The 24,647-nt window shown below is 44.4% G+C and overlaps 9 protein-coding genes across 9 annotated transcripts; 7 read left to right on the top strand and 2 right to left on the bottom strand.

The window, feature by feature from the left end:
- Positions 1 to 404: 404 nt before the first annotated feature.
- Positions 405 to 5,021, top strand: K450DRAFT_252734 (uncharacterized protein). Its single transcript, XM_051590927.1, has 11 exons — positions 405 to 579; positions 679 to 894; positions 965 to 1,531; positions 1,597 to 1,678; positions 1,759 to 2,004; positions 2,094 to 2,152; positions 2,219 to 2,862; positions 2,944 to 3,271; positions 3,339 to 3,788; positions 3,859 to 3,948; positions 4,016 to 5,021. The coding sequence occupies exons 1-11, from the start codon at positions 492 to 494 to the stop codon at positions 4,807 to 4,809; spliced, it is 3,564 nt and encodes a 1,187-aa protein (XP_051442349.1). The 5' UTR covers positions 405 to 491; the 3' UTR covers positions 4,810 to 5,021.
- A 237-nt stretch (positions 5,022 to 5,258) lies between these two features.
- Positions 5,259 to 5,719, top strand: K450DRAFT_252728 (uncharacterized protein). The gene is made up of 2 exons (XM_051590926.1): positions 5,259 to 5,370; positions 5,445 to 5,719. Exons 1-2 carry the CDS (start codon positions 5,275 to 5,277, stop codon positions 5,607 to 5,609), a joined length of 261 nt encoding a protein of 86 aa, XP_051442348.1. The 5' UTR covers positions 5,259 to 5,274; the 3' UTR covers positions 5,610 to 5,719.
- A 3,265-nt stretch (positions 5,720 to 8,984) lies between these two features.
- On the bottom strand, positions 8,985 to 10,014 carry K450DRAFT_252720 (uncharacterized protein). Its single transcript, XM_051590925.1, has 4 exons — positions 9,906 to 10,014; positions 9,582 to 9,829; positions 9,338 to 9,522; positions 8,985 to 9,261 (listed from the first exon to the last, which is right to left on the bottom strand). The coding sequence occupies exons 1-4, from the start codon at positions 10,007 to 10,009 to the stop codon at positions 9,235 to 9,237; spliced, it is 564 nt and encodes a 187-aa protein (XP_051442347.1). The 5' UTR covers positions 10,010 to 10,014; the 3' UTR covers positions 8,985 to 9,234.
- Positions 10,015 to 10,246: 232 nt separating this feature from the next.
- K450DRAFT_252712 (uncharacterized protein) lies at positions 10,247 to 14,014 on the bottom strand. Its single transcript, XM_051590924.1, has 10 exons — positions 13,616 to 14,014; positions 13,186 to 13,550; positions 12,852 to 13,114; positions 12,689 to 12,789; positions 12,443 to 12,626; positions 12,282 to 12,379; positions 11,610 to 12,219; positions 11,407 to 11,542; positions 11,076 to 11,336; positions 10,247 to 11,002 (listed from the first exon to the last, which is right to left on the bottom strand). Exons 1-10 carry the CDS (start codon positions 13,850 to 13,852, stop codon positions 10,414 to 10,416), a joined length of 2,844 nt encoding a protein of 947 aa, XP_051442346.1. The 5' UTR covers positions 13,853 to 14,014; the 3' UTR covers positions 10,247 to 10,413.
- An 897-nt stretch (positions 14,015 to 14,911) lies between these two features.
- K450DRAFT_252706 (uncharacterized protein) lies at positions 14,912 to 17,768 on the top strand. The gene is made up of 2 exons (XM_051590923.1): positions 14,912 to 15,691; positions 15,773 to 17,768. Exons 1-2 carry the CDS (start codon positions 14,989 to 14,991, stop codon positions 17,572 to 17,574), a joined length of 2,505 nt encoding a protein of 834 aa, XP_051442345.1. The 5' UTR covers positions 14,912 to 14,988; the 3' UTR covers positions 17,575 to 17,768.
- Positions 17,769 to 18,026: 258 nt separating this feature from the next.
- K450DRAFT_177991 (uncharacterized protein) lies at positions 18,027 to 19,931 on the top strand (the record flags this gene model as incomplete). The annotated part of the gene is made up of 3 exons (XM_051584280.1): positions 18,027 to 18,213; positions 18,279 to 18,722; positions 18,802 to 19,931. The coding sequence occupies 3 exons, from the start codon at positions 18,027 to 18,029 to the stop codon at positions 19,929 to 19,931; spliced, it is 1,761 nt and encodes a 586-aa protein (XP_051442344.1).
- An 843-nt stretch (positions 19,932 to 20,774) lies between these two features.
- On the top strand, positions 20,775 to 21,182 carry K450DRAFT_167569 (uncharacterized protein; the record flags this gene model as incomplete). The annotated part of the gene is made up of 2 exons (XM_051584064.1): positions 20,775 to 21,014; positions 21,081 to 21,182. Coding segments are annotated over 2 exons (342 nt in total), but the record flags the coding sequence as incomplete, so codon positions are not given.
- Positions 21,183 to 21,864: 682 nt separating this feature from the next.
- Positions 21,865 to 22,881, top strand: K450DRAFT_252697 (uncharacterized protein). Its single transcript, XM_051590922.1, has 6 exons — positions 21,865 to 22,062; positions 22,122 to 22,174; positions 22,233 to 22,280; positions 22,341 to 22,421; positions 22,496 to 22,513; positions 22,589 to 22,881. The coding sequence occupies exons 1-6, from the start codon at positions 21,941 to 21,943 to the stop codon at positions 22,759 to 22,761; spliced, it is 495 nt and encodes a 164-aa protein (XP_051442342.1). The 5' UTR covers positions 21,865 to 21,940; the 3' UTR covers positions 22,762 to 22,881.
- Positions 22,882 to 23,235: 354 nt separating this feature from the next.
- Positions 23,236 to 24,075, top strand: K450DRAFT_252681 (uncharacterized protein). The gene is made up of 4 exons (XM_051590921.1): positions 23,236 to 23,277; positions 23,390 to 23,403; positions 23,496 to 23,545; positions 23,629 to 24,075. The coding sequence occupies exons 2-4, from the start codon at positions 23,392 to 23,394 to the stop codon at positions 23,933 to 23,935; spliced, it is 369 nt and encodes a 122-aa protein (XP_051442341.1). The 5' UTR covers positions 23,236 to 23,277; positions 23,390 to 23,391; the 3' UTR covers positions 23,936 to 24,075.
- The last annotated feature ends 572 nt before the right edge of the window (positions 24,076 to 24,647 follow it).

Raw genomic sequence — 24,647 nt, 5'->3', positions numbered from 1 at the left:
CAACTTCCGGGCGCACTTTCCAATTTGTCGAAAGTAGTAAACGCAAAACGCTTTAGTCCACACAACTACCGAATAAGCGACGTTGTGTCTTGATTGGTGTGATTTCCGGCTGACTTTAGGGAAATTGAGCCTAAAGGTGGGTAAGCATGTCTCAAAGTAGTTTAGTTGAAATCCTCAGCGTATTTGCCTTTCGAGTGGGAATGCTCGTAGGTTGTATTGATTGCAGCGTCAGAGATTGACTGGCAGGCAGAAGATTGAGAAGCAAATGGAAGTTATTTTGCTCAGGACACAAAGCGCAGATCCAACCCTCCAATTTCCTAAAACTGACAACAGTCCCGACGGTGGGGGTCTACTAAACTTTTCAGCCGCTAGACCAATTTGTGCACCCCGTTTCTTTTTTGTCGGCCCACTTCTTTCCCCTCTTCTCACTCTTTTCCTGAGACCACACACTGAACCAAAACACTCTTTTCACCTGGTTTTCGTAATATCAAATGGAGCCAGACTCTGAAAATTTGATTTCCATGAGAGAGGACGTTCTCCATGTCAAACATGAAGGCAACTTTGTCCCTTGTGATCAAGGTATGGGAAATAACCGCTCTAAAAAAAAAATTGCCTTCTTTTTTAACATGGCAATCTTAAATAATCCGCTAATAAAAAATATCGCTTTTTTTTTTTCAGAACCCATTCATATCCCTGGCGCAATCCAGCATCATGGAGCACTGATCGCCCTATCGCTATCGAATTTGAAGATAGAATATCTCTCTGATAATACCCCAGATTTGATTGGTTTACCCCATATACAGCCTAATCACCTCTTCGAATTGAAAAGTTTCAAAAAGTTGCTTTCAGATTATCAACGTGATAGATTTTATAAACATATAGATGCGTTGCGAGGTAAATGACCAACAAGACACCCCATCCATAGCCAACAGTTTCATACTCACACTGTTGCTTTCCATGACAGATGCCTCCAAGGTTGGACCCTCCAGTTTCGTACTGGAACTCGATACCTCTATCTTTTATCGATCAAAACGGTTCGCCGACATTTTACAAGATCATCGACAAAGCGTGGAGGCTGCTTCTCCCGCCTCTCATGACAGTGATATTGGTTACTATTCTGAAAAAACGGAGTCTAGAGCGTCGTTTTCGACAGCGTCGTCGACGCCGTCTGGCCAGACCACCGGCCAAGACGACTATCTAAATGGTTTGTGGAACGACTTGTCTGACGATGATGATGATTCAGACGCAGAGCAGTCTATCAACCCTCACAAACGACAATTCTATTGCTCCATGCACAAATCGCAAAGAAATCCCAATCTACTCATATTGGAATTAGAAGTCTACAATCGACTTGCTGAAGTGGCCTATGACAAGTTTTTCTTTGGATTGAATACCCTGGTACACACTTTTGAGACCGCAAAGAATATCCAAGATCTATGCAGCTTGGCTGTACGCTACGTTCAACATGTCACTTCTTATGAAAGAGTCATGATGTACCAATTCGATGAAGATTGGAATGGCGTTGTAGTGGGTATGTGCGATAAGTGTCTGCTTGCTGCATCCAAATGGTTCAAGAGTCTAACCTTTCTACTATAGCTGAAACCCTGGCCATGGATAGCGATGCTGAATCGTATATGGGCATTCACTTTCCACACACTGATATCCCCAAGCAAGCAAGGTAAGCCATAGACGCTATTCACACATTTAAACGCCACCAACCCGTTGTTTTAATCATTATTATTTTTACTCCTATCTTAGAGACCTCTATTTGCTTAACAAATCTAGATATCTCTGCGATCGAGGTGCTCTTACCAGCTCCTTATTGCAAGCCAATGGTAAAGGTTCGGCCAGCCGATCTAAAGCCACACGCCCATTGGACTTGACTTTCTGTCATTTAAGAGCTATGAGTCCAGTTCACTTAATTTATCTAAAGCATATGGGTGTAAATTCGTCCATGTCTTTAGCTGTTACTGTTTATGGCCGACTTTGGGGTTTGATATGCTGGTAAAGTATCCATTGACCTGAACTAAATCTACTCTACCTTTCCTTTGTCACTAATTACCTCTATTCCCTCCCACTCGGAAAAAAAAAAGTCACCATATGTTCGCATTGCCCGTCACTTTCCAGGCGAGAACGGCATGCTCTTATCTCAGTACGTTGATATCTACACATCTCGAAAATATGATCAACAAGGAACGTTTTGATCAAACGCATCAAGTGCGACAGCTTGCTGAACAGTATTGGACTGGCTCACGTAATGCTTCACAAAAAGCACCGCCAGAGCCAACAGCGACGAAGGTGAATGACTCTCCAGCTGATACTAGTGTGGACTCACCAGAAGATGAATACTGTTCCTCATGCGATGAGCGCGACTATTTTGACAAATCCGTCGCTGAACGACTTGAAAACTTGCATATCGATGTCAATGCAGTCAAGAGACAGACATCCCGTAGCTCGTCCGTTACTTCACAAAGATCCGGCAAATTTCGCCGAAGACCTGATCACGACCGAAGAAGTACAGAAGATTGGGCTAGAATGTACGAGCGATTTGTTCGAGTGGCTGGTCCCACAGTATGCAAACTTTTCGGTGCAGACTATATGCTCTTTATGATTCAGGGTCGATCTATTGTTGTTCCCAATCCAGCCCTTATTCCCGATCCGGATGCATTGACACGATTTGTACAATACCTTCAATCCGTTCGACTTAAGAAGACCGTTGTCAGCAGCTGCATTGCCAAAGATTTTCAAGGCATGGAAAGCACTAGAGCTCTCAGTGGTGCCATTTACTTTCCACTAAGTGATGATGGCATCGACTTCGCCGTCATATGTAGACAAGAACAAATTATGAACGTTACGTGGGCGGTTAGTACAGTACACTTTTACAGTTGGCGTTTACTTGGCATTTGCCTAGTGACAGTCTCACTAATTTTTTCACTATCTCAGGGCGAACCAATGAAGTCGGGAGACACAATGACCATTCAAGCCTATAATGGACGCCAGAATGACGTCCTCATGCCCAGAACTAGTTTTCAAAAATGGACTGAAACTATCGAAGGCACATCCTCCAGCTGGAGCACACACGTCAATCCCGAGCTATTGTTGACCACCTTGTCTGTGTTCCAAGAATCGCTCAAGACATGGAAGAATCGCATGCTTCGCATTGATGGTCGTGAGGCCCGTTATAGAAACTCTCAATTGGAGCAAGCTAAGCGTCTTGCCGAAGAAAGCGATAAAAAGAAGAGTTTGCTGCTTGCAAACGTATCCCACGAAGGTAAGGATGAAATTCCGACATATGGCCCAAAGTCGTGACTTCATACTTACTGACAATGAATTTTTAGTACGAACTCCTTTACACGGTATTTCTGGTGTCATTAATCTCTTGCTCGACACAGACCTCTCGAGTGAACAATCGCAAATGCTTCAAGAAGCCAACCAGGCTACTAAGACTCTTACTACTATTATCAATGATCTATTGGATTTTTCCAAACTTGAACGCGGCGAGGTTCACCTTGAAAAGGCTTCGTTCAACCTTGAGGATGCTATCAGCGATGTTACTCAATCGTATGCTCCACGCTTCAAGGAAAAAAACCTTGGTTTCTTCGTCAAATTTGATCCTAGCCTTCCAAAATGGGCTATCGGCGATGTTATAAAGATCAAACAAATCTTGAGAAACTTTGTAAGTAATGCGTGCAAGTACACGTCCAAAGGTGAAGTCTCTGTCAATGTATCCCTGATTGAGGTCCATGAGGATGGAAATATCTCTGTTAAAGTTGGCGTCACCGATACTGGTAAGTAGAACGCATTTTTCTTTCTTGTTGAAATATGTCATCCATTGCTAACATCTAATGTCATTGATAGGTATTGGTATACCCATTGACAGACAGCAACTTATTTTTGAAAAATTTGTGCAAGGCGACGATTCGCTCAGCCGAAACAACGGCGGAATTGGTAAGGCATCGTTTCTATATCTGGTTTTGCACAGGACTTCTTCTAACAAGCGTTTGTTTAGGTTTAGGATTGGCTGTCAGTCACACTTTGGCTCATCTCATGGGCGGTAAGGTTGGCCTAGTATCTAAGCCAGAGATCGGCAGTGAGTTTTACTTGGAGCTACCGTTGGAACCTGTGGATCAGCACCCTGACAGCACCGTGGCGCCAACCAATGGCTCGGATACGAAGAACGTACGCCCACAGCTAGTGCCTACCATCCCGATTCCGCTCGCTCAAACTCTTCCAGCTCATACCAAAGACGAACTAATAGCGAATTTCTCCTCACCAACAGAGGCTATCTCTCCCTATCCTGTGATGAACGTTTCTGAAATTGAGAGCATTCTAGCTCAATATGAAGGCGCTCATAGACCATTTCGAGTACTCTGTGTGGAAGACAACAAGCTTAATCAAGCATTAATATGTCGAATGATGCAGAAACTTAAATACGTTTATGAAGTCGCCGACAACGGTCAAGAAGCCATCGATATCTATGTCCGTGCCAATACTACAAAGTCGACGTTACAAAAGGATTCGTTCGATGTCATCTTAATGGATTTACAAATGCCTATATGCGATGGATTTGAAGCCACACGACAAATTTTAGAATACCAAAGGCATACATTTGGAGCCGCTGTTATTGCTGCACCTATCATTGCCGTTACCGCTCAAGCTATGAGTGGTGATCGTGAAATCTGTCTTAGTAAGGGAATGAAAGGCTACGTGAGCAAGCCAATTGATTTCCAAGTACTACGGCAACTCTTGGAAGGCTTACGCTGCCAGAAACTAGTCGCTGAAACAGGATCTCCCAGCCTTGAGAAATAGTCACCATTATCAAGTCACTGTATTCTTCCTTTCACTGTTCTATGCAATTATCGCTCAATACCTCTGTCTAACCCAACTGAAGTGTTATCTACTCTTCTAAGAGTTTTCATGTGTCATGCACTCAATAATTTTCACGCCCCTCTAAAATACTCTTTCATTTGTTAAGACTATCTTATGATATAAATGATGCTTAATCAACTCCTTCTTTAATACTTTGTTCTGCGAATACAATGGGGCTTTATGATCACGCCGGTAGTAAATTGGCACTTCAGTTGCAATAGATTACCACCATATGGCAGTGATAGCTGAAAGAAACATATGCTATGTCATTTCATTATGGTATTTACAACGAAACAGATTTCATAATAGCAAAATGGCCCATAACAGAGATCACAGCTGGAACCTAAAATCCAAAAGTTGCAAAAGGGAAAAATTTAACCAGGTCTTCCCCCGCTCAATGCCAGCATGAGGACCGTATCGCTTGTCAATCGCCTGCGATGGTCGTTCGGTGGAAATATGAACCCTCATGCCCTCGTTGTTGGTGATGCAGATAATGACGGGGTAAGACTTTCGTGTTTGCCACTGAACTTCCGCTTTCTTCAAGTCTAATAACGCTTTACCTTTCCTCCGCGCAGGACAATGAATTTGTTATTGGCAATCTCAACGGAGATCTCGCTATATTTAAAGGCGATTGTCCCAATGGCCTGCCAACTTACTTTTGCCGAGGTCTTGGCACGGTGAGCTTGCATTATTGCCTCTATCCTGTCATATTGCCTCGTACTAACTTTTGCGCTGAATAGATCACTTGTCTTGCCATTGGGGATGCTCGAAATAGCGGCAAGGTAAGCTCGAAAGTGAAAGCGGCTATCGACCGTATATCAATTCTAATGCATCTTCTGATGCCTACTACCAGAACTCGGTCGTGTGTATCAATGCTGAAGGCCAAGCCCATATATTTGATCTGGATAACATTGACGCGACCAGGCGGTCATCTTCGGTGCAGGCCAACAACCTTATGACCGTTGAAGAGTATTTACAACATAGTCGCCGAGGTTCAGACACGGCTACTTTGCATAGTTTTCGAAATGCTATGGCCAATGCTCAAAATGGTCAAAAAACCAGCCGTGCAAAGAGTCAGCTTGGCAAAGACGATCAAGAAATGGTCATGGAGCATATAGCACCAATTCACACGGTGAAAGTTCCAGTCAACGTGAACAAAATTATTATTGCAGATATCGATGGTGACGGAAGGAACGAAGTCGTTTTGGCTCGAACCGATCGAATTTTGCATTCTTTTGAACTTAAGAAAACAAATTTGGACGACATCTCCAAATCTAATACGACTGCTGGACCTCAATCCACTTCGACCTCTACTTCATCTACCTCCACTACACCTAATCTGTATACCCGTCCCAATCCATTAGCCGGAAAATCAATGAAGTCATCTCTCTCTAATATTACTCAAAGCACTTTGAGCTTGGCAAAAGAGCGCCCTCTACCACCGTCACGGACGTTAACCAAGGAGGATGCGAAGGATTTGAGTGCCATATCAAAAATCAGCACCGGGTGGGGGAAAAGGGACAAGAATAAAGTCAAGCCGAAAGACGATGTTGAAAGCAATGACGAGAATAATGTCAAGCCCACAACCACAACCACTATTATTGAGAAAGACATGTGGATATTTGATGGCCAGGTAAGTTGACATGATGATTTGAACAAGAGAATGCCTGTTTATCGAGCTACCTGGTAACCTTTTTTTCACTCTGTAGATTACATCTTTGTCCACCACTGTGCACCCAAACTATCCAAATGAGCCTTTGCTACTAGTTGCTCAACCTGGAAATACCTTTACTATCATTGACCAAAAAGGCGATCGCTATAATCCTGATTTCACACGGCATTATGTTAGCAACAGCCATTACCGACGATCTAATGACCCAGTTGGTGACATCTCCACCTATCAGTTTGATAGCCCTGAGATCTCACAACGTCCGCCAAACCACTCCTTTGACCGATCACCTGTTGATATTGAAAAGAGTTTGACCAAATTGATCGACGGCGACGATTGTAGTGAAGAGATGTACGGCTTATCAGTCACACCAAAGGCAACACAGTTTATGACGGATGAACCACCCATGGCCAAGACACGTCGCCTAACGAGTGGCACTATTCGCCCTTTGTTACGACGAGCTTCCAGTACGCACGCCATCGGACCTGACGTTCTGGATAAATCCAAGCCGTCTTCTTCCATTTCAACACCTCCTGTAGAGATCAAAAGTTCGAGCTATGTCGTTCAAAGCTGGCCAGTAGTTGACGGCGATGCTGTTGTAGGTGATGAAATCAAAGGCTTGGTTGCGACAGAAATTGTCATGGGAAAACGGCGGCATCGACGACGGTCCCTGGACGATATTGATAGCGAGATTGTTGATGATGTGCAAGCTGATGTTGTTGGCATGCTCAGTATGGACGGTGAGTACCACTGATTTCCACCGCCCAACTAGATATTGAAAATCTTTTTCCCATTCGTGCTGACCACGATCTTCCGTTCGGATTGTAGGAAAGTTCACGGTTTACAATCTGTTATCGAAAGAAAGTTCTGAATACGACCTGTTTGTCACGCACAAGCTGTTCAGTTTGGCTACCCTCAACCCTCATAGCAACCCTCTGAGACTTGGTAACCACTCGTCTTCTCATGCCACTCACGGCCGTTTCAGAAGTGGCGTCAGTACCCCAGCCTTTTCCTCGCACGCATCATCGCCACAGCTTAGATTCCCCTCGCCTTATATGAGAGCGGCAAGATACAACTCTTCTGCCACAGCGTCCATCAATGACTTGTCTTCGGCGCCTTCACCCGTTGCCACCACATCAGTTAGTGTGTCGGAAAACGGAGATAGTGATAATGAGGACGACCATTCTCTTCGGCACGTACCTAGTCTAGATGATGTTACAGTTACTATGGGATCAACTATCTCAAAAATTTTAGGAATAGTGAGCGGCAATCCACCTGACGGCGAAGCCAGTGCCGCTGACGGAGACGATGAGTTGGAAGATTTCAGTGACTCTGAGCATAATGGCTCGAGACGAGGAAGTGAATATAACGGCCTAGAAGACTCTTGGCTAAGCGAACAGAAGGTCGAAGTTGAGAATGATCTCTTTGTCGCTTGTGCTTGGAATGGTGTCACCTACATGATCGACTGGAGCCAGCGAAGTTCTACCCCTACGGATAGTAGCCAAAATGCCGCTACCAAGTTTCAACTGGTTAAATTTGCCTTTGAAGGCAGAGTATGTGCTTTCACAGCAGGTGAGTCGTGGGTGGGGTTCGCCATGTCTGCAGATCTTTGGTATTGATGCCCCATTTTTGTAGGGTCGTACGCCATTGTACCGGGACAAAATGTGCCCTGTCTATTCTATGTGGACTTTGACGATCAAATCTATGTGTATTATGATGTCCGAATATCTCCAGGACCGGTCACTAACTTTTTGGATAAACAAGATGATGATATTGAAGAAGCTCTGGAACGGATTGATGAATACGAGTACATGATAAAAGATCTGCGCCAACGAATGCATGATCCCGATGACAAAGTTCTCATGGAGAATCCATTTGGAAGCGCCAACGTTATCACCTCTCACAGTCCTCAAGCTCTACCAGACATCATTCATCGATGTCTGTATGAGCTACCCCAACTTCAAGCCGCCTTATCGTATGAACTCGAACAGGTATGTACCGGTGGAGAAAATAGAAAGAAACTTGACTGTGATGATAATGAATCCTTGGTGTATGTATAGCTTGCGCTGGCGCAGACTCCTTTCCAGTCTTCTCAACCTGGAGGTAACCGAAGGCTCTCAGATATCGATATCTTCCCATATTCATCGTTGGAAGGAGGAGCTAGCGACGGCGTGGTACGCACCCCCTCCAGCATGACATCTCCCGTTCCCGCCACTACTCCATCCGAGCTACATGACCGAGATCTCTTGACCGACAGCGATCTAGCCGACAGTGAGCTTGAAGAAGACTCCATTCACTTGACACATGATGCCACTACCAATGACACTATGTAGTAGGCACAGCTTAATACACCCTTAGTTTTTGTTTTTTTTTTTCTTTTTTTTTTATATAAATTATGGTTTGTATAAGAGTAGGGAGAATGATTCATGGATCAGAAGTGCGTTGTTGGCTGGCTTTTTGAAATCACAAAGCATTTCATCCAAATACCGACTTCATCATTACATGAAAAAACTTTATATGTTGAGTCCTCTAGGAGGTACTCGCACAGATAAGAATTCTCTACTGATGATAGAGAAACATTGGATTTGCCCACTTTGCCGGCTTTTTTATAGACACAAAAAAAATTTTCTTTCACAGTGCGATTTCACTATTGACAGTCACGACAGTCCAAAATTGAGAAGCCGCTAGGCTCCCATTTACCAGCGCAAAAAGTGAGTAGGACACTAAGAGAGCGAGCGTATCAGTCAGTATAAATCTCCAATGCCTGCACCTTTAACAAGGCCACTCGGGCTTCCTTACCTCGTATCCACCGGGATTTCTGTCCAGGTACTTTTGATGATATTCTTCGGCCGTGTAAAATTTGCCAGCGGGAATAATTTGAGTCACAATGGGTTTTCCTTTGTAATGTTTCTCCTGTACTTCAGCAGTGACTTTCTCGGCTGTCTGCTTTTGCTCTTCGGAGTGGTAAAATATAGCCGATCGGTCTGTCGCAATGGTGAGTTAGTATTCGTCATCAATGACCAAGAGCACTGCGCTTCCTTACATTGGGTTCCTCGGTCAGGACCTTGGTAGTTAAGTGTAGTAGGATCGTGCATTCGGTAGAAGAACTCAGTGAGGGTAGCGTATGACACCTTGCTAGGGTCAAAGGTCACTTCGAGGGCTTCGGCATGATTGGTGTCTCCGCCACACACTTGACGATACGTTGGGTTATCTAAATCACCACCAATGTACCCTACACGAGTGGTGATACCGTCCTTCTTAAAGTGCTTGACATACAAGTGTTCTACACCCCTATAGAGTGATGTCGGTGAGTGTGTCATTGACAGGATTTGTCAGCCCTTTGTGGCCATGGCCGGCATGCACTCACCAGAAACAACCGGCAGCATAAGTAGCTTTTTCAGTCATTGCGTTATTAAGAGTATGGTTAGATCGAGTAAATGACTGCGTCAAATGAGAAAGACGAGGGAGCATATTGCTTACGACAGTCTCCGTTTCATAGCCTTTTAACCTTCCCCGTGCTTGAACCAATCTCATGGCTGAGTTTCAAATATTGGATTACGATACTGGACCGATCGAGGTGCCCTACGATTCGGTAAGATGGTTTAATGAGACATAAAAGGCCATATCGAGAATCTAACATAAAACATCATCATTTTCATCTCACTTGGTGTCCAGCCTTCATATTAACATCTCTTAAACTGCTTGTAAAACTGGTTTATTTACTCACAAAGGGAGGCGAAACTACAACGCTACAGTTTGCAACGGCAAGGACGCAGATAAAAACACGTTACATTAGAGTCACATTGTTTATATAGCATGACACACAGTCGAAAAGTAACAAGGACTGACAGTTTCTTCACTGTGCAAATCCCATTTTATTTTAGTTTGGCATCAGAAATTTCATTGGAAGGCGGCTTGAGAGATTCATCTGAAGTCTCTCGAGTGGTTGCAGGAAATCTTCCCGTTCGAGCATAGGTGGCATACCCTTCATATCGTTGCCGCGCATTGCCTTGCACATAGCTTCCCACGTGACGACTGAGCTGAACCGCCACTGCCCTGCTGGGTACGTCAATGTAGGTGGAGTACACTTGTTTATCAATGGGAAGTGTTTGCAACGCCGTGGGATTATTTTCCAGGTCATTTCGGTTCACATAGTTCAAGTAATTCTGATACTCAGGGTGAGTAGACGAAGGGTGGTCATCGAATTGAGTCACTGCAGTCAAGCGGTCTACATTATTGAATTGCTTAGTGTAGCGCTTGTATTCCTTGTACTCATCCTCATTGATGTTGGGATCAAGGCTACGTGTGACCAATCCTTCCATGGACCAGGGTCCTGCTTTTTCACGCTGGTTTGGTTCGACAGCCTGAACCACGTCTTCGCTGACCATTTCCTTTTTGCCAGTCCTGGGTCGCAAAGTACCTCGTAGATGACGAACTGTAAACGGGCTATAGTCAAAGGTTTCACTTCACGTAAACAGTTAGGACTTGATTGCATAGTAGCGTATGAAATAGGGGAGGGTTATGACAGTTATCTTACATTTGTTTGCCATCTCGAATGGTAGGGGCAAGCCGATACGGTCTGTACTTTGCTGTCCCGTTCATAGTGTATGCAAATAAAGTATCCAGCATGGTCAGTCGTTTGGGTTCATAGTACTCTACCCAGTACCCTTTAAACGGATCGCTTTCGTCTACTTCGCTGTTTGGCGCTAGAAGCTCGGCGGGTGCCTTGAATTCGACAGCATCCTCATCGCCTCCTCCTTCATCTTGGAATAAGTTCTGTGTCCACCATTTTCGATAACTACATGTAGTGCGTCAGATAGATATGCCTAGCTTTGTAAACCAAACCAGAAAATATTCAAAAAACTTACTGTCTTCTCTTTGTTCGCAGCCTCGGGTCCTCATTATGCAGATGGTAGTCACTGCTTAGTTCCCACAAGGGAGGCTTTCCATCTTGAGATACATAGTTACCTAAAAACAAGTTGATAGCGTCTTGCTTTTCCGCGTCTGACCAGCATGGACTGCCATTAGTCATGGTTTGCTATAGGTTCAAAAAACCACAACTGGTACTCACCAACGAATGCGTTTGTATAATATCGTCGAATGGTTTCGATCATATCCCGGGAGTGACTGGTCCACTGATTGATCTTGCGATATGTTTCCATAGTATTTACAAGGTGGGATCCACCATATTGGAGGGCAATCGTATCACCATGATCATGATACATTTCCGTGAAAATATTCACAACGTCTGTGTCGAATTCTACATTTGGCGTGGCCACGATTCCGAGCGCGTACAGCTGATGTCCAAGTGCGCATTTACCCATCAGAAATTGAGCTGCGTTTGTCCGATCCAAACAATCAATGCAATTCGTTCTCAGAACTCCATGCTGTCTCGATATGATGTGCCGGTATTTGTAGTTGCTATCGCTGCTACTAGCCTCCTCATCTAGTTCAGTAGGCTTCTTTGTTCCGCTGTGAAAAAATCCAGTAGCTTCCATAGTCTCCTTTGCCACATCTTCCAGGTAACGGATAACATCTTGGTCAGGACTTTTAGATGCTCTTGACATATCCCACGCAATATATTTGATCTTCTTTTCATCAGGCAGAAATTGGTTGAGATACTGTATAGCCTCTGCAAACTCTTTACCCAAAATGGACTCTCGCTTGGTCTTTTCTTTTTGCTATATATACATGGTCAGTATTCATTCCCATCAGCTTGCACATACCGTCACTCAGAACCCACCTTAATCAAGTTCAAAACAATGCATGGAGCTCCATACCGTTTAAACAGATTGTCAAAATGCAGGGCCGCCGAAGAGAAAAACGGATCGACAAGATTAACTAAATTGGCGATGGTGAGCCACTGCTCATTGTATCATGTTGGTTCTGACAGGCATGACTTACGCTCTATTTTTGGCTTTGGGGACATGTTGGTAGTATCTTGAGACCAGAACAAGGGGATAGAACCACGGTGCTGGACATAAGAGGTATACCTTGGATTGTTGAACAACGTATCCCCCACATGGAAAGACGTTGTAGCCATTTCTGCCACGATCTGTTCGGTTTCGACATCGTTTGCAACATATCCCTAACATGCGCTTCATCAGACAAAGTTTTGAACACACTAACCATTCTTCCATGTCCACTCACCTTATCATTGGCTCCTCGTTTCAAAAATCTGGCACCTGCAAAATACCGAGATCTGCGAGCAATTAGGGTAACAAATATATTTCTGCCAAGAACAGAGATTTCTATCACAGCAATGTTAGCCAGCACATCCAGGTTACGGAAAGACACTATCAGGGTGACTAACTTGCTTGGTCTACAAATCCATAGACCATAGGTAATATCCAGCTGGATTGAGTATTAATGGTTTCAAATCCTGCCTTCATCAAGTAGTGATTCCAAGCAAACATGAGATTGTATTCATTATTTAGTTCTGCCTTTTTGGCCGCGTTTTGCAATTGCGTATAGGGCGGTCTTGTCATGTTGACTTGCAACGTGTTTGTAAGATCGTAGGTATAAGAAAAGTAAAAGTTCTTGGTCATATCAACATTCTGAAATATAGCAATGTATCTGATGTTTGGGATGGTGAGAGTTAATCACCAAGAAAACAAAACTTCGCTACAATCTGTTAAGCAACGTACCTTGCTTCATCTGAATTCTTATCATACTTCACAGGCAAACCAATAGGAACCAGCTTAGTTTCGTCAATGTGATATATGTAATGTCCACCGATGAGGGCAACTTGACTTCGCCGAGTGATGAACAACATATACCATCCCTGAGTAAACTTTATGAAGCCAATGATACCATGTATTTGCATAGGCACTTCACTACATCCACCGGAGTTTCGATTGCCGTCTATGATCATCTTCAGTAGTTGCTCAGCTTCTGTACGGGTATATAAAGCATCTTCCTCAATGACTACTAATTCCTTGGGTGAAGTTCGGTCTATCTTCAAAACGCGGTATCGCTTCTGGTGGTGGTTCGTACCAAATAGATAGTATCTCTTAAGTTGACAGGACATGTTAATATCAGTAAGTTAACAAGCAAATATAAGCCTGGAGTACCCACTGTTTTGGTCTCATATAGCGTAAAGCGATTGACTACAAAGCGAACTCCCGGTAACAGATCGTCTTCAAGAATGCTAGCGGTGTGAACGGGTCGCTGTGACGATGCAGTTGACTTTCTGTCCGAATTAGCAGCGTCAAGAGGTGGTTCCGATGGCGATGTGAAAGAAGGTGTGGTCGGTTTGTATTTATCTTCATTTGAGGCCATTGCCTCCATGAACAGCTGTGCTTCTTGGCTCATTCTGTCCTAAAGTGGCTGCCTACTATCCGCTGGAGGTAGAAAGAAGTGCGTAGCGCAGTTTGAAATTTCGATGGCACTGTAGTTTTCTTTCGCCAACACTCAATGTTTAGACTTACCACCATCGACTCACAGCAAACATTTGGCTATATCTCCATCATCCACTTTGGTGGAATTTTTTTCATCTTTCTCTCACATAAGACAGCCTGTGGCGGTACGTCAAATAAATAAATAAATTGGTATAAATCTTGATTCAAAGCGCGTAACTTGCACACATATTATGAATAATCATTTTTAATAGTTTATTATCATCCACCTGCAGAAACTGCATTTAACATGGTAGTCAAGGGGTGAGACAAGAGAGGAGATCGTGATTCATATCCGCATGGTCACTTCAAATTTAAGCTACTGCCCTGCGTAATAATTAGCTACTGTCAAAACAAATTGGATCATGGATTGTAATGTCATACTGCGGCGTCATACTGGCCTGAAAAGTGACCAGCTGTATGACGATCGACGGTTTGGAAAGCGAATCTCGGGCTGACGGCGGAAAAGGCGACTTTACGTGATGGCACAAACGCGGCCCGACCAAGATATGCTTCAGTGTGGAACGCCTTTAGCTGCGCTAATCCACGCAAGATGGCATTTAATTGGGCATGTTGGCTCGAACTTTTCTCCGCAAAAGAGGCACTTTAAAGTGTCGATAATATTTGCCAAACTGCAAGGGTGTCGAAATTGACATAGCATGTCAATCCCGAAGCTTATGGGAAACTCTGAGTAGTGTACGCGAATTGTGTTTCTTGTTCATTCAATGCCTCGTATCCTCTGTTAATGACTATATAAAAGTTGTAACCTTTTATATGATGCATCGGATGTAAGAAGCGTATAAGCATTTGAAGGAAAAAATCGTTGTAGTAGCAGCTAGTTCCATAATGTTAAAAAACGAAAATCTGACAGATCAACGACAGTGCGTCCGTCAGAATGAATTATTTTTTTCCTTTCTGTCTTGGCTATCCTTTTTACATTGCCTCCATTTCACCATTGAGTTATCTGAATATATGACGAACGCTCAATACTCTCCGGTAGCGATTACGACAAGGACAAGCTACTGCTTTCAGCCCTTGTGACCGACGTCACGGATGACCCATCGGTATTGCCAGAATTGGCTATGGGCCGAGCCTTTTTGTCCGTTTACCAGAAAGCCAATCTCCTGTTCAAAACCTTGGCAAATGATGCTACCAAAGCTGCTTGGTGGTCGCAAGAAGAAAGACCGACGGCCGACGGACCTCAAGATTCCTCTGCCACGGATACATGGTATCCATAATGCTGATCTAACCGAATCGCAGATCTCTGCTTTGCTTAGACAGCCACACCAGGCAGCACCGACTCATTTCAACAAGGAGCACTTCGCACGTACAAATAGCCACCGAATATTATCGCAACCAGACTATTTACGAGTGACGCGAGACGCCAATGAACCCGTTGTATATGCACCAAAACCTGGTCACCCACTACCACCTGCTCGCAGGCTACTGCGAAGTGAAGATCATGACAAGACACAAATAGAAAGCGAGCACGAAGCAGTTGATGATACTCAATCCTGTGAAAGCAGTTACGACGATGAAGATGACGATTTATTGGTGGAGTCTTTGAATGTGAAACCGGGTGTACCTGTGCGTCTCGATAATAAAAAGCCAATGAGACATCCAGACTCAGAAAAGGCAGTGGCGGGAAGTGCAGCTGCTACAACAATGCTCTCGAAACCTTCTCCTGGAAGGAATCTTACAACTTCTCCAGATGATTTAGATTCCATTGATCTTAGTCCCACACCTAATGTTCCAGGTAAGTTTACCTTAGTATCGGTGCCTTGGTTAGAGTGTCTCTAATCACCGTATATGGGACTCTCCCCCTCTTGTTGTCAAGGTCATTATCCAAAGTCAATGAGTGTTGAAAAATCGGCGCCACTAGAACGTGCCTCTTACATGTCAGAAATGAGCAGCAATGAATCTCAGCAAACATTTGCTACCGCTCCACAATCACCATTCTCTCATTTGAGTAGTGTCCGTTCCACACCTTCGATGACTATTCTCGCCAATACGGATTTACCATCATCCTTGGACCCTTCTGATTTGTTACATCACATCTCACAGCAACGACATAGTGCACCTGAAGCACGTCGTGCGGACCCAACTGTCATTGATCCGAAAACCGCCAAACCCGAAATAGTACAGCCGGAGATGGTTGAAAATGAAGTTCACCCCCTTCGCCATCAGATCGAATCTTTTCCTGCCCTCTTATCTCCAGAACAACAACTGTCGCCAAACCCTATCAGCCCAGAAAGCCCAAGGCGTCAATCGACCGGCATCGTATCGTCTAGTGTGACCAGTCCAGCATCTAGTGTCAACACAACCAAGGCTGTAGTATCCAGTGCTGTCACAACACCTGCTCAAGCATCTCTCAAAAGGATAGCTTCCATCAATTCCCAACCAGCGGCCAACATCCCGACCATTGTTCACCCTGTTAAACCTCCATCTCAGAATTCTAATAAGCACCTTGAGTCTTCCAATGAATCCAATGCAACCGCTACCCCAGGCTCTCGGTTTGCTGAAACAACAGCTGAAATAGAGGCTCTCAGAAAACAAATGGTCGCTATCCAGCAGGAGAGAGCAGAATGGCACAAAAGAGAAAACGAACATAGGGCTCGTGAACGACAGATGTTGGCACAGATTACCCGTACACAAGAACAACTGCAATCAGCATTGGCTCAAGCTGGATTTTATACTGGCCCCAGAACAAGCAAAAACCCAACCCCCATCAGTCAGTCAAGTGGTGGGGCCATTAATACTGCAGATTTGGACTCGACAAGCTCAGGCTCTTTGAGACTACCAAGAAAAAAATCGGGAGGATCTACAAGTCATAGTATCAGTCGCAGCCATCAGGCACGTAGTCGCTCAAACTCTCGTGGTCGGTCTACCTCTCATACAGACCGGTCGCAATACGAACGAGATAGACGGAAAGATTATCATCGCCCGCTTGAACACAGCCGCAGCAGGTCATACGACCGCGGTAGGTCGTACGATCGCAGAGGGAATCCTGTATACGAACCTCGAAGGTATAAACAAAGCTCCTCAAGTGATGATTCAGAGGACAATTACCGGCACCACTCCAGGTCCCGATCACGGCGGCGGCAAACATCAAGGGATTCTCACAACCGCAGAAGGTATTATCACGACGATGACTACTCTGATAGTGACTATGAGGTGCGCGGTAGACGGCGACGGTATGCAAGAAGTCTGGATCCACCTAGTAGAGGTATCAGCCGTAGTAGATCAGGAAATCTCGCAGCCGATCAGCAGTACTCTTACCACTCTGCGGTTGAGGATGAGGAGCAAGCGCGTAGCCGATTTCCTACAAGCCATCGAAGGGAAGTGCATCGAAGTCGGTCTCGCGCTGATGAACCTCGAAGTAAACCAGATCTTCGAAGCCATCCATCAAAACATCCTCAACAGCCCAAAGGTACGGATCCCTCAGCACTAGCTTCACAATCGACTGTCAAGCAGCCGACCACAACGATGAGCAGGGCTGACCCTAGCCCTGTTGTGACGCCTAAGAGCATTTTACGAAACGCCAGTAATGGTATTTTGAGCAGGCAGAGCAGCGCAGGCAGCACAGTCCGGAAAATGAATAACGGTCGAATCATGAAAGAGAATGTCCTGGCAAATTGATGGAGTTTCACCGTTTCGTTTTTTGAGGATGTTCTTGTAAAATTTGAACCATTACCTTTTTAACATTTTTGACAAAATTGTTATTCCCCACCTTTTCTCTAAAGTAATTCTCACTTTTGCTATGGAGAAGAAATATATATAACTTCACCTACGGTACATAAATTATTGGATGTGTTGCTGCGGCCAGTTCCTCAAATTCATTTTCCCAAAGCAACTCCGAACTTGACTGTGCCTTCTGGCTTATTTAACTGAACCCTCTTTCAACCTACACCGCCAGACAGATCCCTTTGAAAATGGTAAAGCGAACCAGGCCGATCAATCTGGATTACGTAAAGCAACAACATATCAATGTTTTCCGTATACCGGAAGAGCTGCTCAAAGTGATGTCACGGCATGAGGAAGAAATGCCTGACATGGCAGATCAAGTCAACCCTTCCATGCCTGCCGGTCGCATGGTGGATTCCGAAGGCAACTTCGTGCCTGCCTGTTCAAAGTGTGGAATCGAATTTCGGTCCGTCGAAAAGGATAAGCAAAGAGCTCATTTTCGCTCTGATTGGCATCGATATAATGTCAAGCGAAGCATAGAGCATGCGAACCTCCCAGCTGTTTCAGAACAGCAGTTCCAAGATATGCTAGAAGGTAACAGCATCTGGAAAAACCCTACATGACACTTTTTATACTCCATTCTAATCACTCGTCTGTAGATCTAACCGACAGTATATCTGGATCCGATGCCGATGACTCTGCTTCTGAAGGAGAATTGGATGCACCTGCGGAAGACAGTGTCGATTTATTGGTGTCCAAGGAAAAGCATCGATTGGCAGCTCTGGAGCGAGCAAAATTGGCAGTAGAAAGTCAGAAGAAGGTGTCTTTGCACAATAACTCGCCACTGTCATGGTACACTGCCTCGCCACTGCTACCTGGCAATGTCCATTTAGGTGTATATAACAGCGCAAGACGAAACATTCAAGCTCCATTGGAGCACGATCAGTTGCTGGGAAATCATACAAGGATGTGGACAATGATCATGGTGGGAGGTGGACATTTTGCTGCTGCCGTCATCGATGTTGGAAAGAGCCGAGCACAAGAAAGTAACTCCAGCAGAGCGACTTCCGTCATCGCTCACAAAACTTTCCATCGATATACCAGTAAGTTTTTTTTTTTTTTGGGGGGGGACGATATAATGGTTATTTCCTCGGTAACTCACACTGGATCTCGCTATTTTAGCACGTAGAAAACAGGGTGGAGCGCAGTCGGCAAACGATAACGCCAATGGAACGGCCAGTTCTGCAGGATCTCAAATTAGACGATACAACGAGGTGGCACTCAAGCAGGAGATCCGAGAATTGTTATCTCAATGGCGTAAATACCTCCAGGAAAGTGATACCATCTTTGTTCACGCTCCTAGCGCCAACAAAAAGATTATTTATGGCTATGAAGACGCCCCCCTTGACGTGAACGACAAACGCATACAATCGTTCCCATTTACGACTCATCGTCCAACTCTGAACGAAATTAAGCGAGCGTTCTTCGAGTTGACGGATCTTAAAGTAGTTGAATTCGATGAAACAACGTTACGACAACATGAACAACAACTTGCACGAGCGGAAGAAGCCAAAAAAATAGCTTTGACCAAGTTGGAACAGCTGAGCTTATCAACACCAACAGAACCAGAGGCTGACACTGAGCAAGCTAAGCCGGACGCTGATGTCGAAAAGGCCGTTTTGTTGACAAAACAGGGCAAAGTACAAGTCCTTGAATCATTTATTGAACGTTGCCGTCAACAAGGTAAAGAATTACCGCTGAGCGGCCCACTGCCAGCAAACACCAAAATAGAAGACAGTCGACGCCTGGCTACGTTACTGCATGTCGCCAGTTCTCATGGTCAAGCTGAAGTTGCGAATTTTTTACTTCGGGAATGTGGGGCAGATCCGACGGTCATGAACGAGGCAGGCAAGGTACCGTACGATTTATGCAAAGACAAATTGGTGCGCAACGCTTTCCGGCGATGCATGTGTGATATGCCTGAAAAATGGGACTGGCTACAAGCCGCCAAAGTGCCTAGCCCACTGACTGCAGAAATGGAGAGACAGCAATTGGAGAAGGAAGAGCTGCGTCAGCGAAAGGAACAAGAGGCTCGTCAAAAAATCGAAGAGCAACGTCGTCAAAGGGAAGAGCGCAAGCTGGCATCGGAGTCTGCTCAAGATACACCAGCCAAGCCGTCCAGTAAATCGGCTGGTCCACTTCAAGCCCTGTATGGTGGTACGGCGATGAACACGGCTAGCATGTCACCTGAAGCCAGGAAGCGATTGGAACGCGAATTACGACTTCGTGCCGCAGAGGCAAGGCGGGCGTAGAAGCTGTTGGTCACTTTGAGTTTGTTCTAAAAACCTGAGCTACTCATTTGTAGTATATTCCAAATATTATACTCCCAATATAATAAAAAACATAATAGCACATCTTTTTTTCTTGACATTGTTGCGACACCCTGAATGGTTACACTGATCATATCTTCATATCACAACAATCGGTTCATACATAGGAAAATGGCGATGTTTGAAGTTGACCCATTCTTCTACAACGCTGTTATCAGAGAGATTGTACTTTGTACATTCCCTTCATTCTATGCCGTTACTTTCTTTACGCTGAAACGCAAGTGACGCACAGATTGACTACGATTGACCTGTGCGTATGAGGCGCTCTACAGTGTGTAGCACTCGGCCCGGAGATGAAATTGTAACAACAGTCGTCATAAGTATTACTATTTTGACATTTTGCGCTGACTTCTCGGTATCAGCCATACCAATGGTATACTATTTCATGCCAAAGGCTTCTTAGGATGGCCAAGTGAATGGAGTATCAACCCAACGGTTGAACACAGGATTCAACGCAAAATGCCCATAGCCCTGCAACACGTGATCATAAACGCAGTCACGTTTACAAAAAATGCGTTCATCCCATTTTGACCAAAACGTGTTTTAAGTTTTTTTTGGGCAGCCTTCTGATTCTTTGTTGGAATCTCGTCAATGAGTGAAACGATTCGGTTCGACTTGGGAACCAATCCAACGGACATTACCATACAAGCGTTGTCACTCCTATTGACAAAAATGACAACAGCAAATGACAAAGTCATATCAAACGAACGACCAGAACACCACTCTACCCACAAACGCTCGTCTTCGCAGGCCGGGTGCACTTGTTTCCATGCGAGAAGTGTGCCTTCGATAGCTATATTACCGTACCTTCAACGGATCAATCGATACTGCCCAGCTGCAAATGAGGTCTTCTTATCGCTTTTGATCTACTTTGACCGTATGGCTCAGTCCGCCGTCAACATGCGGATCGATTCATTTAATATCCACCGCTTAATCATTTCCGGTGTGACAGTTGCCAGCAAACTTTTTTCAGACACTTTCTTTACAAACACTCGCTATGCAAAGGTATGTTTTCACATTTGACTTAGGGTGAACTGGGAAAAAAGTGCTGACGAGGTGTTTATGATTTAGGTGGGCGGGCTCCCAGTTGCAGAGCTAAATAGCTTGGAGTTGGAATTTTTACACTTGAATAATTTCGATTTATATATTTCCGTCGAGGAATTACAAGAATACGGCGATCAATTATTGAAACATTGGTACAATCATGAGGCAGAAACTAGTCAAAAGGCGGCTTCCAAAAGGAAAATGTCACATCCACAACCCGAAGCGTATGAGCAGCCACGAAGTCATGATCATGGATCACCCCGAAATACAGAGAACGATATTTTGAAAGCCGATACAGTTAGAATGCGACAACTTTCCATAGATGATGGTACTGGCACAGGTCGAAGAAGATCTTCAAGTGCCGCTCAATCGCCTATAATACCTAACTCCACCTCAAGCGACTCTTCTAAATACGCGACTCATGACAAACCCACAACACAACCACCGGTTGGAGTATTCTTACATAAAGGCCAACCTAGCATCGCACACCAGTTTACCTAATCAAGGTCAGAGATACCCTTCACCATTAAGCGATTGGTTTGTGTAATGAACCATGCTCTTTGTAGTGCATGTACCAGAGCAGGCTAGCTGTAGTATACTCCTGTTGTAAAATTGTAATATATTGGTCTTGGAATGCGAGTGAAAATGAACGCTTTAGTCAGCGAGCTCTTTTTGTGTTGTGATGCGTAGAAGGAACACCTCGGTAGTGTAGGATACATGGTATTAATAATACGCAGTTGCTGCGGATGTGTAATAACGGTTCTCTTCTCGAGTGGGCTTTTCATCGATCGCAGAGATGCTAGGAAGCCTGCCATAATTTCCATTTGGGGTATTTTGTCAGCATTGCCCGGCGTCATAACAAAACCCCAGCCGAGAAACTCGACCGTATGGCTTTTGTTTTTTCTAGACGAACAGCAACCTTAGCCACACGCATCACCAGCAGAAATCTATATCTAGCCACCAGAACCTTCTCTATATCTCGTATCAACATGGCCAACAAATCTGACAGGTAAGTTTCCTTATAGCCTAAGCTTACGGAGATTCCGTCTGAGCTGACATTACTCATAGTGAATGGAGAACCATTCTCACCCCGGCTCAATTCCGAGTTTTGAGAGAGAAAGGTATAAGTTATTTTTTATGAATCTTGACATATCGTACGTGGCACTAACTTGACTGTAGGCACTGAGGCCGCTGGCACTGGACAATACAATAAGCATAGCGCCTCTGGTGAGTATCATGCGTACATCCACGTCAGCTGCATATAATATCTAATGGTTCGTATCGTAGGCGTCTACCACTGCGCTGCCTGTGACGCTCCCCTTTACAAGTCCACCACCAAGTTTGACAGCGGTTGCGGATGGCCGGCATGTAAGTGCTACTCTTTTTATGAAAGTTTCGGTTGCATCAAAACGTGTAATTGACGCCATCTTCTTGATTTACAGTCTTTGATGCTATACCTGGTAAGTGCATTTTTTCTTATTCTTAAAAAAAAAAAAAAGGTTTGACGGCATACTGATGTTCGGTTCTTCATCTAGGTGCTATCAAGCGGCACGAGGATACCTCTTACGGTATGACTAGAATCGAGATCACCTGCGCCAACTGCGGCGGCCATCTCGGGCATGTCTTCAAAGGTGAAGGATTCCCTACACCCACTGACGAGAGACATTGCGTCAATAGTATTTCTCTTAAGTTTGAAGATCAGAAATAATTCCATAAAGAGCGGATAATGCAAGGTTTTGGAAGATGTAATTGATTAGCTGTTATGTAGAAATATTGGTAAGAAGATGTTGTTGAATAAATGATTTTGTGAGAACGCTATGAAACTGCATGCCTGATGCTTTACAGAAAGCTGTCCTACAATGGCTTGGTTGAGTTATATAGCATCACTGAGGACAAACCGATTAAAAAGTAATAGAATAGACCCTCTACTATGTGCAATGCAGAGGCTATTACATTTTTAATTCAATCTTATCTCAAATTAAGCAGCAGTAATCTCCAGTTATATGACACCATACATTTTCTATATAATTCGTTACTCTCTCTCTGAAAGTAGATGGTTGGTGAGGGAACAATGGGCCATCAGGAATGCCAGTTGGGTGGCTTGGACATGGGCAAAGATTTTGGCCAATCAAATGTCGTCTATCCGGTAACAAATTGGAAGCAAAATTTTTTTCAGTTCATTCTCTCTTCTTTTTGCATCGACTTTTCCACTTGGTCACCGCTGGTAATTGTCTTGATACTATTGTCAGTTCGTGACAACGCCCTGAAGAATGCACAAACTAATCTGCTCAATCACCCTGTTGCTTTGACTACCAATAGAGATTTACATTTAACAGACATGTCTTACGTCGTACGTACCTCCCTGATATATGAATGAATGCATGTGAACCAACCACTTTTGAAAGATTTTGTCCATTTAACAAATATATTTTCTATCAATAGGCCAAGCCTACCACCCAAAAGCCCGGTTTCGAGGAATCCGCTGATGTCAAGTAAGTAACCAAAAAGCTCCATTTGAAGGTGTCAGGGTGGGTGGCTTAGACCAATATCCTAATTTTCTTTCCCCACCTTCCAGGATCCACCGTATCCGCATCACCTTGACTTCCCGTAACGTCAAGAACTTGGAGAAGGTCTGCTCTGACCTCATCCAACGCTCCAAGGATAAGCAACTCAAGGTTAAGGGACCCGTCCGTCTCCCCACCAAGGTTCTCCGTATCACCACCCGTAAGTCTCCTTGCGGTAACGGTTCCGAGACCTGGGATCGTTTCGAGATGCGCATCCACAAGCGTCTCATCGATCTCCACTCCCCCTCTGAGATCGTTAAGCAGATCACCTCCATCTCCATCGAACCCGGTGTCGAGGTTGAGGTCACCATTGCTTAAATGCGGTGCTTCTCCTAGTTCTGGATCACAGCAAATGTGCGCGAGTTTTATATGTTAGCTAATGACCAATAAAATTTCACGCTCGCCGTGATTTGGCTTTTCAAAAGTTAATTTGAGGGAAAATCGTTTAGGAATTGATTTTAGTTCATTGTTTGATGGCGTATTGTCAAAATACCAAGGGGTCACGAGAGGAGAACGCCATGGCTGTCGTAGGCATGTGAGAGACGTTTGAATTTATGCATCCATCCAACCTACCTGTCTGCAATAGAATACGTCACATTACTTCACATTAGTAAAAGTCAAGCCATGCAGAGAAATTGCTGGTACTGTAACCAAGCACAACGTTAGTGTGCTGAGTTCGTTTTTGCGCGTGAGAACCATTAAACCTCCCATCCAGCGCCTACAACTGAGCAGAAGAAGTCGTTCTTGAGTGTGTTGATCACTGTGGTAGTGAAGCTCGACTCATTGTCTTTAAAAGTCCATTTTTCCTAGCATTTTGTCTATGAAGTGAGCTTTTTGAACAAATACAGTAAAATGTACAAGTGAAAGCCATTATGAGAGATTCCCAATAGCTTATTTCAGGCAAATCGCAAAAGATAAAATGACTTCATTTGTCCTTCCGATGGATAGCTTGTACACACACACACGCAGCTTCGGAAGATTGTGATGGCTCCCCACGTACAATGGTGCTCACGCCTACCCATAATGCATC

This window comes from Umbelopsis ramanniana, assembly GCF_025399195.1.
Source record: "Umbelopsis ramanniana AG unplaced genomic scaffold K450scaffold_51, whole genome shotgun sequence".
Classification (NCBI taxonomy): domain Eukaryota; kingdom Fungi; phylum Mucoromycota; class Umbelopsidomycetes; order Umbelopsidales; family Umbelopsidaceae; genus Umbelopsis; species Umbelopsis ramanniana.
The sequence above is the reverse complement of the archived record's forward strand: the minus strand, read 5'-3'. Positions and strand labels throughout refer to the sequence as shown.